The sequence below is a fragment of the Neopsephotus bourkii genome, unplaced genomic scaffold (assembly GCF_033783945.1).
Source record: "Neopsephotus bourkii isolate Nb327-2 ecotype Australia unplaced genomic scaffold, CSIRO-AGI_Nbou_v1 NB_1749, whole genome shotgun sequence".
NCBI lineage: Eukaryota > Metazoa > Chordata > Aves > Psittaciformes > Psittacidae > Neopsephotus > Neopsephotus bourkii.
The window spans coordinates 2,439,274-2,453,652 of record NW_026902223.1 but is presented as its reverse complement, the minus strand read 5'-3'; the positions used below and the strand labels follow the sequence as shown (position 1 = coordinate 2,453,652).

Here is a 14,379-nt window from a genome sequence, read left to right as displayed (position 1 = left end):
GGCTTTGAAGGAAGCAAGTGGAACTATATGCACCCATATGGAAAATGCAGATGTTGGGCTGGTTCTCCAGCTCCTCTGAAGCATGCACAGCACAAGAAAGAGAATCAAAGACACCACTTACATGCAAGGTGTGTAGGCAAAGCACTTAAAAAAGGAAAACAAAAGTAAATACCTTTCAAAAGTGGAGGTGACACAGTGGTAATAGCAATTAAACAGAAATAAAGATGCTCTTGTGACAGTAACAACAGGATAGAAACCACAACCTAAAACACCTGCAGGACAGCACCATCTCCTGAATCTGCCCCAGGATGACAGGACAAGTATGAATTAGCCCCTGAGCTGCCCAGGGCCTTTTTGTACTTTGCACTGGGGCATCCCAAATCCTTTCCAGCAGCCGCACAACACTTGTTGGCTGCAGCAGGAGAATGGGAATCGCTGGGGAATGGCAGTGCCAGAATATTTGCCAGCCAAGCAGAAAAAACGCCTTCACAGTCTCTGTCTGAGCAGAAAAGAAAGACAAGAAATGCTTTTCTCCTATCATCACCAGTGACAAACACAAGCCACAAGCCTCAGCGCGAGATATACTGAGGAAAACAAGACACTTGGTGTATAAATACCATCTTCAAAGTTATCAAAAGCCACTTTCTTCATGATTTCCCTCGCCATCCGGGTCGGTGGTGTGTACCCGATGATGAAATTCACCAGCATGGAGGTATCCAGGGTGCCGAGGTTGGTGTTGGCCACCTCACCGTACTTCCTATGCGGGTGCATCATGCTCATCAGAATGAGCCAGAACAAGAAGAAGAGTGGGAACAGGACCTCCTGGGTGAGGAAAGAAAGGAAGAAAGGTGTAAACTCCAAAGAGCAAGTGCAGGAATGAAACCTTCCACCGGTTTCTCATAGTTACACAAAGCTTAAAGAGGGACTGGGTTTAATCACCTTGTTCCTGTAAATTTCCCTGAACATTTGCAATGCACCAGCAATCTCAATGCCAAATCCTTCCCTGGCACTGCAGCAGGATTTTAATCGCATGCATTAGTAACCTAAGAAGCCACTTTAAGGCACAAAGGGATAATTCTACATGCTTTAAGTATCAGCAAACTTGCGCTGTTTGGGTGGAAAGTAGCAAAACACACAGCATGAACCGTTAAACAACTCTAGCCAAGCACTGAACCACCTCTTTACTTCAAAATGACTCTTAACGTATTACACACATCACCTATGCACAGGGGTGAACTGTCAGGAAAGATAAAACCTTTTTGGAGAGGTCAAATCCTGCTATAACACCCAGATACGGGTGCAAATGTGCACTGAGATTGCAATATCAATATAAGGATAATGTCTTACACCTCAGGATAAGTTTTCAACCACAAAAATACCTTCTCAAAAGCCCTATTCCACCCCAAAACTCAGAGCACTGTGAAGCTTCAGAAGCATTGCAACAAAGCTCTGACTCACGAACCACTTGACTGCAGAATAACAGCAGACACAAAGGCAGCAGCAAGTGCTCCACTTACCTGAACGCTGCTCTTTTTAGTCCTGCACTTAATAAGACAGTTCTTGAATAGGAGAGCTCTCGTTTGCCTCCATACTCCTGCTTCTCTTGGAGCAGCTGGTGCCATCTTTCAAGAGTAGCTTGTTTAAGAAGCAAACAAGAAAAGATCTACATTAAATGACAAAACAATTTAAAGAGCAAAAGCCAGGCAGCTGCGTCATTCAGCAGCTCATATTTCTCTATTTTCATATAAACTTTTCAGTTTCTCATCTTTTAAATGCCTTCGCATACACATGCTAGCTGCAGTGACAGGCACAAATTAGTAGCACTGATTTACAAGCTTTACTGATTTACCCCAAGCCATCCTCTGTGCAAAGGTGGGATCAGCCCAATGCAAACAGGACTTGAGCTAACCTGGGCTTGTTCTCAGTTTGCTACTATAAACTACAAATCAAAGCCTTTCTCTCAGAGCATGATGCCAGTGTCCATCACATGGCAGCCAGCCAGAGCTGTGCATCCAAAACCAAGAGCCACCTCACCCCGGGCAAACTGTCCAGTTAACCGTGAGTAACCCCTTTGCATCCTGGAGCAGATCCAACACTACTGATTTTCATTACTTTCTCCCTTCTCATTGGGCCACCTGCACAGCACAGTGGTGCTGAACATAATCTTTTAGGAAATAGAAGAAGAAATCAACATAGAATTGAAGATGCTCTTCCAGGAGAGAGCATCCTATCCCACCCGGAATACCTGTGAGGGATGGCAGGTTGAGGAACCACCAGGTTTCTATCCTGCTTTGCCACCACCTTGCTGTCCAAGGCTTGGAGTCACTGGTTAATCCGCATCTCTCCCTGTTTCCTCATCTGTGGAGATGAAATACAGCCATGAGTGACTAAGCCTAGAGGTCAGCGATGGTCTGGACCAAACCACCCCTTCCAGCCATAAGACCCACACCAACATTCCACAGGTTACAACCAGGTCATTTCTCCTTATTTCAACTAAAACACAGGTAGATTTCAATGGATTTCCCATATTCCATGCTTTCCAGCTACCAACACTCATTCCAGAAGCAGACTGATGTTTCTGGTGGCTGCACACTCAGAGCAGCCCTGCGTCAGGACCTGGTTCCGCTGTTATCTGTCAGACAACACATGGCTCAAGCTTCCTTCCCCAGCTGTATTTTAATATGGAAACCTATTTTTGGAGCACAGGCATCACCTAACTACAGAAACACACGAGGCTGCTGACATGCCAGCGCTGCTGCTGCGAGCTGAGCCCCAACAACTTCATGTACATGAACTGCTCCTGCATTTCTCCAGGGGTAGGAGGAAGGAGAGGAGGGGAAAGGTGTCTGAGAGCACCCGGACCCACTGATCACAGCTTCCATTGCTGGGTGCTGGGGTCCTTCCCTATGCAACGACCCAGCACTAGGGCCCGTGATGGCTGCAGGTCACTGGAAGCAAAACCCTGGGAAAAGATCCCACCTAGAACCTGGATAAAGCCCCATGGAAACTACTCTGAAAAGGAAAACCATAAAGATTTTGACAGAAAGAATAATGAATGCTTAAACATGAAGCTGTGCTAACAGCCGATCCTCACACAAAACATGCATACAACTCCTCTGGGTGTTTTAGAGCTTCAAAATGACAGCACAGTGGTTTGGAATTAATCAAAAGCAGCAGCTATTGCTTACAGGTCATAAAAAATAAGAGGCTGCTGCCCTCTGCTCGCACTGTGCCCCCTTAAGTGCTTGGGCTGCCTCTGTTTGCTTTCAGGAGCAGGTTTCAAGAGCTCTTACAAGAGAGGCTCCACTGAGGTCCTTAGTGAACGCTGTGCAACTGTATTAAAGCAGCGACCCTTTTCCTTGGTCTTCTCTATTTTAAGCAGCAAAAAGCCCTGGTAAAGATGCTTTAATCAGACTGAATCACCAACACCAGTTACTCCTGCTTTAATTATTTTCTATCCACTTATAAACTACCAAACAGCAATACTCCCACGTCCTCCCTGGAGCCTTTCCATGCTTTAATTACATCACCTCGGTTGGAGGAAGGGTCATTTGCAGCCTGTCAATGGATTTCTTGATATTCCACCTGCCATTTCCACTTAAGCTAATGAAGCCACACAGCACACAGGGAGCCCTGAAGAAGTATCACTTGAATGGGAGAAAACGGTTGGAAAACCAAACCCAAACCGTTCTAGAAGCTCCAGATGTGGAAATGAACCCAAAGGTTGAACAGAAAAGGAGCTGCCAAGAGATTTCATTCAAATAAGACCAGACAAAATGAAAACATTCCAAAACATTCCAATTCAGCCACTTCCTTATGACCTTATCCCGACAGGAGAAACAGCTGAAACACAGCTACTTGTGGGCATCTCAATCAAAGCAATCACTGGGTTTGTACCTCAATTCCACATCAAGGATGCTTGTCCTTCTTACAGGGCCTTCCCCAGACCAACCTGACACTGGTCTCGAAGGGCCAGTGGATGGGATTTAGTGCTGCCCCTCAGGTTTCCCTTGGTTTTAAAGCTAAAAACCCAAACTAGGGATGGGGTGAACCTCAGCTTAATGTGCTTGTGGAAAAAGCAATCAACTTACCAGTGAACAACAGATAAGCATATAAGACTATTGATCTCGCTGCAAGCAGACAGTAGCCTAAATGATACTTAAGGAAAACCCTGAGGTGCTTGTTACTGGTCTTAAATTATTTAAGCTCAATGCTTTATTTATGCATTCTTAAAGCGGGATGATTTTTCCTCCCCGCCTGAATCCCGACGGATACAACCGCGTCTCGGGCTGAGCAGCACCATGAACCCCAGCACCGCAGCCTCCAACCCTCCGGACCGATACGGAACTGCAGGGTGAGGGAATGCCCGGCTCCCGCATCCCCCCCTCCGCCGCAGCCCGCATCCCTTCGCATCCCGCCCGAACCCAGCGCTCTGGAGCTCCACCGGTCACTAATAGCGGGTACGGGATTGGGGGCGCTCCATGAGTGTTTCCATCCTCCCCCCTTCTCCCCCAAAAACACCCCTTTCAAACACCCGCTCCTCACCATTCTTCGCCCAGCCACGAAACCTGAATGAACACATCAATAACACCCACAGCCTTCACTCCGGGGCAATGACGCGCTCCGGCAGGTACTGAAAACTCCTCCTCTTCCTCTCCTTTCCTTCCCCTTCCCGTTTTACACCCCTCGGGGGGGGGGGGGGGCTGTCTCCCCCGCTCCAGCCGGTCCCCCCCTCTCCCGGTTCCCACCTCCATCCGCAGCGTTACGAACCCCCCCGGCCCCAGCACTCACCGCTCCGCTACCGGCCCGGCGCAGGGCGAGAGCTCGCCTCGCCTGCACCGCGGTACCACCGCCCCGGGGCGGAGCGGAGCGGGGCGGAGCGGGGCTGCCCCGAGGGACCGGGCGGGGCCGCAGCGCCGGTACCCGCCTACCGAGAGATACCCCCCCCACACACACCCCAACGAACGGGACCCTTCGCACTGGGGACCCCCTCACCGGGGATGCTTCTCTCAAGGGAACCCACTCCTATGGACCCCTTGTTCTGGGACCCCATCTTTTCCCAGGACCCTTCCTCTCCCATGGATCCCTATCCTGGGGACCCCTGCTTCCATGTACACCCTGCTCCTATGGACCCTTGCCCTGGGGAGCCCTCCTCTGGGGATGCCTTCCTCCTGGGAACCCTCTCCCCATGGAACGCCTGTCCTAAGAGCCCTCTCTTCTCACCCCCACACCCCTGTCTTTATATGAACCCCTATCCCAGGCAGCCCCTTCTCCCTGGAATCCCCTTCCATGGACCCCTGTCCTCGGGATCCCTTCTTCCTGAGAGCCCCTTCTCCCATTAATCCCTATCCCAGGGACCCTTCCTCTCAGGGACACCCTGCTTCCATGGACCCTTGTCCTGGGGACCGCTCTTTCTGGGACTCCCCCCTCCTGGTGACCCCCCTGTCCTCCTGAAGAAGCCAAGGAAAAAGGGTCAGAAATAAGGCCCAGGGACTGTGGGTTGGCTGTGAGCCACATGGGTACACCCAGGCCTGCTGGTTCCTGCTTGCATCCAGAAGGTCACTGGAGTTTTGTTGCATTACCCAAAATACAACGAAAATGCTTCCTCGCATACAAACGCTGATCTCCTCTCGTGTTGGTTCCTTGGTGTTCTGAGGGTGCATGATCCCACTGAGTTATTCCCCTTCCAGCGAGTGTTCCTTTCACCCTCCGGACAGGCCCTTGCCCATGACCGGCCTTTTGCTGACAAGGAGGATGTGATCAAAGCCACTGAGACATCAATTATCCCATTCCCATCCCTGCCAGCGCACTGGAACGTGCTCGTTTTCCTAAATCCCTCCTACAAGCTGCTGGGAAAGGCTGAGCTGAAAGTGAAACCCGGAGGTGCCGTTGAGCATCTGGAGCCCTGCGGCAGAGATGCTGCATGCTCGGGAATGGTGCAGCTCCGTGTGCTCCCTGAGGAAGGACAGCTGAGTTTCCTGCGGTTGGATGGAGCAGGGTTTGAAATGCCCTTGTCCGAGTTGGTTTTGTGCACCCAGGGAGCTGCATGAGCATCATGCATGCCTGTGCTGGAGCACAGCGCTGTAACGATGGTGTGCATTCAATATTTCACTTGGAAAACTGAGATCAGGAGGTGGTGTCCTCATCCAGAAGGAATGAGAGGGTCTCCAAGGATGATTTACATAAGGAGGTATCATGGCCCAAGCCTTTGTGTTTCTACATCCAGTGGTGATTGGAAACATCCTGGAGTCAAGCCCCAGCCATGGTCCCAGGACCCTCTAGGCACAAACCCCTATTCTGCAGCCTGAGAGCAATCCAAATCCTATGGGCTGGCATAGCAAGGTTTTGGGAAGGAGGCATGGGGAGAAGGCTTTTGGGGAGAAGGTTTTTGGGGAGGAGGTTTTAGACACAAGGTTTTGGGGGCAAAGATGCTTCCACCAGGTGTCCCCCGAGGGCGGCAGTGGTGGGTCCAGACTTCTTCATATACCCCCATACAAAACGTGATCAAATCCCACCTGGTTTTATACCTTCTTTTAGGGGGAAAAGGATTAAAATGAAAAAACCATCAGCAAGGCTTGCTTTAACTGGAAAAGTTCTTCATCAGTTTCCACCTTAACAAAAAGCATGAGATAAAAGCACTCTCATTAAATAATGGCTTTTAATTTTGCCTAATGAATGCTGCATAAACACAATGGCATAACTTGAGCTTCTATTAAAAAAAAAACAAACCCAAAACTTATCTTCATCCATCTAGCATTAAAGAGAACAGAGGCCTGTCTGGGGCTGAATTCTTCTGGTCACTTTGATGTTGGTTGTGGTCTCTGTTTCTACTTGAAAAGTTTTAACTGCTCTTACTCATGTTCTACCTCCAAAGTCTGGAACTCCCTGGCTATTTTAGCACTACCTCCCTCCTTCATTGGTCCACAGCTCAGCTCTCCTCAAGCTCCATGCTTCCAGGGAAGAGCCTGGAACAGCAATAACCCCCCCAGCACAGTTCATAGAATCCCATAGACTGGTTTGCGTTAAAGGACCTTAAGGCTCATCCAGTTCCAACCCTGCCACATCACTCTCACAGTTCACAGCAAGGTGCTCAGAACATCAGGCTATGTCTGACGGAAAGATAACATCACCTACAACACATCTCAGTGCCAGACGATGGGACACCCATGGCACTGGTGCTGCTTGCATCCCCAGAGCCACCGACCTCATGCACAGCAGCATCAGTATGAGAGGCAAACCCAACTGGCACAATGGGGAGAGAGCCTCCGCAGAGCAAGCATCACCTAAAGCACTGCAACGCTTTTCATCTTCAAAGTACACCAAAACCACTGCCTAATTAATTCTTACAACAGCCCTGCATGCTCAGATGCCTTCAACACGATCTCCATTTGTAGATATAAAAAGCCAAGGGTGATGTAATTTGTTCAAGGCCAGGAGGAGTCTGTAGCTGGGGTAGGGATGGGTACTGCGGCACCAGAAACCTGCCCAGCTTAGCTTCTGAGCAGAGACCTTTGAAGACAAAAGAAGCAATTTCACCTCTTTAACTGGAATAAAGATCTAAGGAACTACACCCAGTGCACCACGTGCAACGGAGCTCCGTGAATGGCTGCACAAAGGTTTGGTAGATAGACTACAGGAGTTTCCTCATGGAAACTTAAATCTGCTTATAATGGGAACCAGGACAAATGGGGAAAGGCCCATTTGTGCAGCAGGGTCTCTCCATCTGCATCCAAGCCAATCATGAACCAAGCCAGCACCTGGCAAAACGTTTACACATCTATTTGTAAGTTGGGGATGTTTCTTCCAGGAGCTCAGTATAAACATGCTGCAGCTGGAGGGGTTGTTGAAAGTATGTGAGTTTGAGGACAAAAGGTAAAATAACAAAGCAAAGGAAACGTAACTTTCTTAATAGCATCAGTGGAGAACAGCAGGGTGATGTGCTGGGTCCAGCGAACCCAAGTGGGTGCCGGTGATACAGGCTGGGACCTTCACACCAGACAGCAGAAGTTGTCCTTTGGCTGTAAAGCAGCCTCAACGCTGTCTTCACACCCACAGTGTCTGCAGCTTCCACGTACCCAACACCTATGGAGGTGATGCTAGTGCCAGAGTTCTGCTGGATCCTCAGCACACTTCTGCTCCATGTGTGTGAGCAGAGCTCCAGTTTGGAACAGGGAATTCAGAGCTTTAAAGAAACTTGAACATCTGAACTCCATCATTCGCTGATGCTTATCCCAGCAAGTCTCCACTTTGTTTTCTGTACCCAAATCACCGACAGCTCACGCCAAAGCAGTGGGAATTCTTTCCAGTCCTCATCACTGATGGATCTGCAGCATACTGGGAGCTTGGAAGCTGCAGTGGCACATGCAGAATGGCACATCTTCCCTGCCAGTCTGGATGGCCATTTCTGCCACTTGCTTTTTCAAGCATCTCCTTACAGAAGTATTTCATACAGAAAAGAAAGCTGTGCAGAAGCACTCACCTAAGGAATTCAGTAACCAGGACATTATGTCAACACAGTTCAATGCACTGCAGTTGCCATGCATTAACCCATCATGTTTCAGAAAGAAAATGTGATTAACTGCATTTCCTGTCCTTAAGTAGGTAGAGACACAGCTTTTTATGAAGAAAGAGGAAAAACAGTGGCATTAAAATCACAAAGGACCATTTCCGTATTCTTCAGTAGCATCCCTGCTCTTCCTGCTGTGCAAAACCTGCTACCACCAGGACATGGAACAGAGCGAGAGGGAGATGCCCACATCAGAGCAGGCTCTATTTATTGCAAGCAAATATAGGAAACCAGATTCTGCCCATCACCCTTTCCTGTGCCGAGAGGGGAGAACCTGTGCAGTATTGAGCTAATGAATAAATGGCCAAAGCTGAAGCGTTATTCCCAAGTTTCAGTTGGGTGGATGTGGCCCTTTCTGCTGCAGACGGGAAGCTGCTCCTGCTCCGGTGGCTCTGCCCCTTCTGCAGAGAGCCTGCAAGGAGCCCAGGAATGCTGAAAGGATTTTGCCCAGTGATGCAGAAGCTTCAGGAGAGCAGCTGCTCTTTCACTGCTCCACTTTCTGTCAAAGCTCTGCACGGCCCTGTGAGAACCAAAGGCCACCGCATAAATTGCTCAGATCCAAATGCAGATAAACCCAAATGATTCCTTGTTTTTCTTTGGACTTACGACCTGCTTATTAACTGACTGGAGTCCTGCCTCTGGCCCACTCCTTGTTACTGCTTAGATCCATTTTCCTTACGCAAAGCTCTGGCTGTGCCTCTTTGCTGCGGATGCTCTGACCCTGAGCATGTCACTGTTGCAGAGGAACTGGGTGACCACAGCCCAAGGGCTGCTTATGTTCGACTCCTTGGGACACTCTTCCTTCTGCATCTAGGAGTACTGCTGCTTTATAAGCAGAAATAACACCAGAAACAGCATTTATACTGTAAATCAGAGATGTTCTCGTCACACAAAGGGCACAGTTGTTTTCACCCAGCACAGGGCTCCTCCCGCATCCAAACCAGGGGCTGCAAGTCATCTGAGGCCAGTTCTCTCGATGCTGAGCACCACCAGCGGGTTTCCAGCCTCGTGCCAGCAGCCTGCCTTCCCTCTGCTGAGGGTCTGCATTGAAGAGCTGCCCTTTTCTTTCTTCGAGGGATCATTCTTAGAGGCTGTGCTGGGCAGAACCAAATCACAGGCGAGAAGACCGAGCCTCCCATTGTGTGCTGCTTCTATTTGGAGACAGCAGCTCCTGAGCGCCTGGCACTTCAGCAGAGCACAGGCAGGGAGGACAAAGCCACAGTTATGTACTTGTGCCTCTTCTCATTAGGGTGAGTTTTGCTGGGCTATGAGGCAGTGTGCAGCACCATCCATCATTAGGAGCATCAGAGGTGCCAAGTAGGAACCGCTGCTGCTTCCCTATTTGCTTCTCCTGCTGTGCATCCATCCAGACTGAAACGAAATCAAGCTGTTGTAAAAGCAGGCTGTCCCGAATATTCAGGTTTCATTAATCAGAAAAGTTGCCACCAACAGCTAACTCAGTCTCAGAAATCAGGTATCTTTGTAGGTGTTACTCCACCATCTACAGCAGAGTCAATCATAGAATCACAGCATGGTTTGGGTTTGGAAGGGACCTTAAATCTCAATCTCCTCTCTGTCAGATTAAAGCCATCCCCCCTTGTCCTGTCCTTACAGGCCCTTGTCAGAAGTCTCCCAATAGCTTATAAGAACACAGAACAGGCTTTAAAGAAGAGATATACTCCATATTTACTGGAAACGATGTGCTTGCATCAATAAACCTCTATATAAGCACAGGGGTGATGCATTTGCATCATCTAACGCAAGAGCCCAGATCCTCTGCCAGCAAAGCCCTTCAGCAGTAATTCACAGCACCTAATTTAGTGACCTGCATCTTTCTGTGAGCTAGGAGGAGACTAAAATAAACCCTGCAAAACCCAACTTCCTTCAGGTTTTACTGCTTGAGGTCTGCATCTGTGCCCACTGTGAAAGGAGCTCTGCCACTGCCAAAGCCACCAGCTCTTTGCCACCCAAAACTTCACACTATTCAGGAGCAGGGTACTAGTATCAAATACAGGGCAATAATAGGAATCTATAAAGAAAAGGGGTTAAACCCCTTCTGAGAACAGCAGCATTTTGCACCTCTATAAACAGTAAGGCAAAATGGAAGTTCATTAGGAGTCAGATTTGCTCATAGCACGCAAGGCTCTGTGCCCTTACCCACCTTCTAGAATAACATCCAAACTGGCTCAAAATAAGATTTCATAAAAGAAATTTCAATCTTGACCTAAGACTTGGCACCCGGAGACTTTCAGCCCAGAATAGACTTTTATGGGAAGTCAGAAACCTCTGGAAAAAAACAAGTTTGCAACAGACTCTTGAACAACAGCAGTGCCAGGGGTACAAGGATAATATATACACTGCGTGCAATGTGTATAGAATACTACAGTCACAGCCACATCAGTACAAACAGATATTCATTCTGGCCATGAATGATACCTTGTGTTGATAGAAAAAAGAACCAAAATGCCTATTTTAAACCAGCAGAGTTTGGAGGGAGGAAAAAGAACCAAAAGACCTATTTTAAAGCAGTTTGGAGGGGGAAATGTGCCCATTGCTAATGGGGAGATGGCAGAAAATAGGTATTTTCCATCAGCGCTGCTGTTGCCCCGATCCAGCAGCCATCAAACAGTTGCCCACCACCAGCTGTGCTCCCTTCCCAGTGAATTTTGCTGCATGGATTATGAAATACAATTTCCTGCTCTGAAAAAGCACCGTGCCTTTGTATTGCAGCGTGCTCTGGGTATACATGTCATTGAAAGAAAATTATGCTTCCTGCTGCCAGCCCAACACAAATATCCCTCCAGACAGAGGCCTCTACCTGTCCTTATTTAGCACTGCTTTTCTCAGAATTGCGCTTTTGGAGCTGCTCAACCTCAGTGAACCATTTCTGCAGTGGATTCCTCCTCCTCCTCCTTCCTCTCCCTGGCTGCTGGGAAGGCGTCAGCCCTGAATATCTGAGCTCCTCATTGACTGAATAGAGTTGGAAGGGACCTTAAAGCTTCTCCAGCTCCAACCCCTGCCACGGGCAGGGACCCCTTCCACTGGAGCAGCTTGCTCCAAGCCCCTGTGTCCAACCTGGCCTTGAGCACTGCCAGGGATGGGGCAGCCACAGCTTCTCTGGGCACCCTGTGCCAGCGCCTCAGCACCCTCACAGGGAAGAGCTTCTGCCTAAGAGCTCAGCTCAGTCTCCCCTCGGGCAGGTTCAAGCCATTCCCCTTGGCCTGTCCCTACAGGCCCTTGTCCCAAGCCCCTCTCCAGGTTTCCTGCAGCCCCTTTAGGCACTGGAGCTGCTCTAAGGTCTCCCCTTCAGGAGCCTTCTCCAGGCTGAACTAGCCAAGCTCTCTCAGCCTGTCCCCATAGCAGAGATGCTCCAGCCCTCGCAGCATCTCCGTGGCCCATCTGGACTCACTTTAGCAGGTCCACATCTGTCTCCAACTCCCAGTATGGTTGGGACACTGTGTGCATCCATACCCAAGAAGTCATCTGGCACCCATATCCAAGGCAGAGCTTTTGCTGTGCAAAGGCAAACCCCCTGCAAAGCAACACATGGCTCTTGGCCACCTTTATGGCATCTGAGCCCTCCCGATGCCGATGTTTACACCAAGGCATCCAAATTTGTACCATATTAAACAGGAGCACAAAAGACTACTGAAGGCTTTTTAGATGGATTCACAGAGAAAAGCGGCTCCAGTAATTAACCCCAGATTGCATTACCCTGAGAGCTACATAAACATCATAAAGGTTTAATAAACCACCTCAAGAAAAACACTCATGTGGTGGTGGTTGTACACAGCGAGGGATAGAGCTCTACCCCAGAGAGCTTACAGGCAGTGAGGAGCCGGGATGCTGCTGTCGCTGTGCTCCCAAAGGAAGCATCTGTGCAGGAGCCTGCAACTCATTCTGCTGCAAAAAGAACTTAGAGGGACACAGGACTCAGTGAAAAACAGCAAGAAACAAAGTGCAAAGTACAGAACAGTGCCACAAAGATGAAAAAGACCCAAACCTAAATGCCTGTGTAAGGCAGGGAGTGAGGGATGCAGGGCAGGTGACTTGCAGGAATTGCCATCTTCCATACCAAAGGCTATTACTTAGGTCACTAAGTTGAACGTCGTTTTCATTTACTGGCTTCTGCCCCTTTTATGAGCTGTGTGTGCTTCTTGGGTCACATTATCCCCTCTGAATCGCTCAGCTATCTGTTTAAAACCACAAAGAGAGACTTTTCCAACAGTCCCACTGTGTGCAGCAGGGCAGCACAGTTTGTGTAGCTTCTGTGATTTGCAGCATCCTGCTCGGCTTTTCCCCCATCCACGATCCAAGGTGGATAAATGTGCTATGAGTAAACGGCTGCGAGAGGAGATGCTGGAGGAGAAGGAGGTGGAGGAAACTCAGACAAAAGGTAAGAGGTGGCTGAACTCCCAGGGACTGTGTTTGGCTTCAATCGCTGGCAGCCTGGAATTCCCTTTAACCCCGGGAACAAAGGAATGCAGGATATTGCTCGGCACCATTCAGGCTGGTGAGGAGCAGATGGTCTCTGCTCCTATAAGGGGCTCATGCTCGGGACAACTCATTGTTTCTCACCTCCTCTCCTGTCAAGCCTCATTCTCCTCCCCAGCATCTGCACCCGCTGTTTGCTTTGGCTTTTCTTCAAGCTCCTTCCCCGCATATCCCCTCAGGGGCATCTCTTTTTCCAGCTGGTCCCTCTTGTCTCGGAGAACTTCCTGCAGTTCCTTCACCTTCGGTAGCCAAGAGCCCGCTGCCTCCTCTGCCAGCATTTAGTGTGCTTATCCCTGCTGTTTTCCATTTCCAGCTTGGTACTGTGAGGCCACAGCACCCCAGGAGCACTAGGGAAACGGCTGGCATTCCCCACTCTCTTCTGCTTCTCTATGGGGGGCTGGCCACTGCCCCAGCTAAAAAATGATGGGAAGTTTCAACCCAGGGGATGGGATCACACTTGCAAATACCATTGTCCTGCCTGTTGTACCTAAACCCCATCATTACACTCTTTCACAGGGCAGACCAAGCCGAAGCCTCTCTACACTTGCCCCACAATACCCCTCTTTCTCCGCAGCTCCCATCCCCATGATGGGAGGCAGTGGCTGGAAGCAGGATAATCCAACAAAAATAGGAACTGGAATGGAAGGAAACCGAAATAGCAACTGGCTCCTTCTGCAGAGGTCCTGCAGAGTCCCACCTCCTGCCCCATGCACGTTGGCCCTGCTTGATTTCTCCATTTGCAAAGCATATTGGGTTTGGGAGATCCCCCTTCCCAAGCCCCGTGACTCCTCCCCATCCCCGCACAGGGCTGTCATCCAAAATACACAAGAGCATCAGAGCAATACGTACAGCACTTTCCCACCATGTGCCACATGGGGAAAACCAGGATTTGAGCCCCAAACCCTGGTCTTACTGTTCAAGGATGTAGAAGGAGGTACCAGAGGTGTTCTGGACACCGGTTTTGCTTCTGTTTCTCACCATCTATGACTAAAACATATACAAACTATAAAACACATTTACAAACCACTCCTCACCAGCACCTGGATTCTCCAAAGGGTTCTTAGTGAAGGGATATGAACCAGGGGAAAACACTGAGGTGTAAGACACTGAAATGCACAAAGAACCTCTGCCAGTGGCCTTGCAAGAGCGAAGCCTTGGAGAAGCTGCACCCCTCGGGCTCGCTGCTGTTTGTGGGCAGAGCTCTGGGATTAATTTCCAGCCTGTTGATTCTCTCTTCGTGCAAACACTGAAACCCAAGCCTCTAATTGTATTTTTACTGGAGAAACCCGCCACGGGACACGCATGGGTCGCCTTCCAAG

General features: G+C 49.4%; 1 protein-coding gene and 1 long non-coding RNA gene across 2 annotated transcripts in view; one reads left to right on the top strand and one right to left on the bottom strand.

Annotated features, from left to right (window-relative positions):
• Window positions 1–1,671, bottom strand: part of ABCA5 (ATP binding cassette subfamily A member 5) — a 29,579-nt gene extending 27,908 nt beyond the window's left edge. The window contains exons 1-2 of the mRNA XM_061376941.1: window positions 1,518–1,671; window positions 618–822 (exon numbers count right to left, since the gene is read on the bottom strand). Coding sequence (XP_061232925.1) covers window positions 618–822; window positions 1,518–1,622 — 310 coding nt within the window. The 5' untranslated portion in view covers window positions 1,623–1,671. The remainder of the gene's footprint in view (window positions 1–617; window positions 823–1,517) is intronic.
• The window catches only part of LOC133224976 (uncharacterized), a 269,398-nt gene that overhangs the window by 9,262 nt on the left and 245,757 nt on the right, over window positions 1–14,379 (top strand). The gene's annotated exons all lie outside the window — the stretch shown is intronic.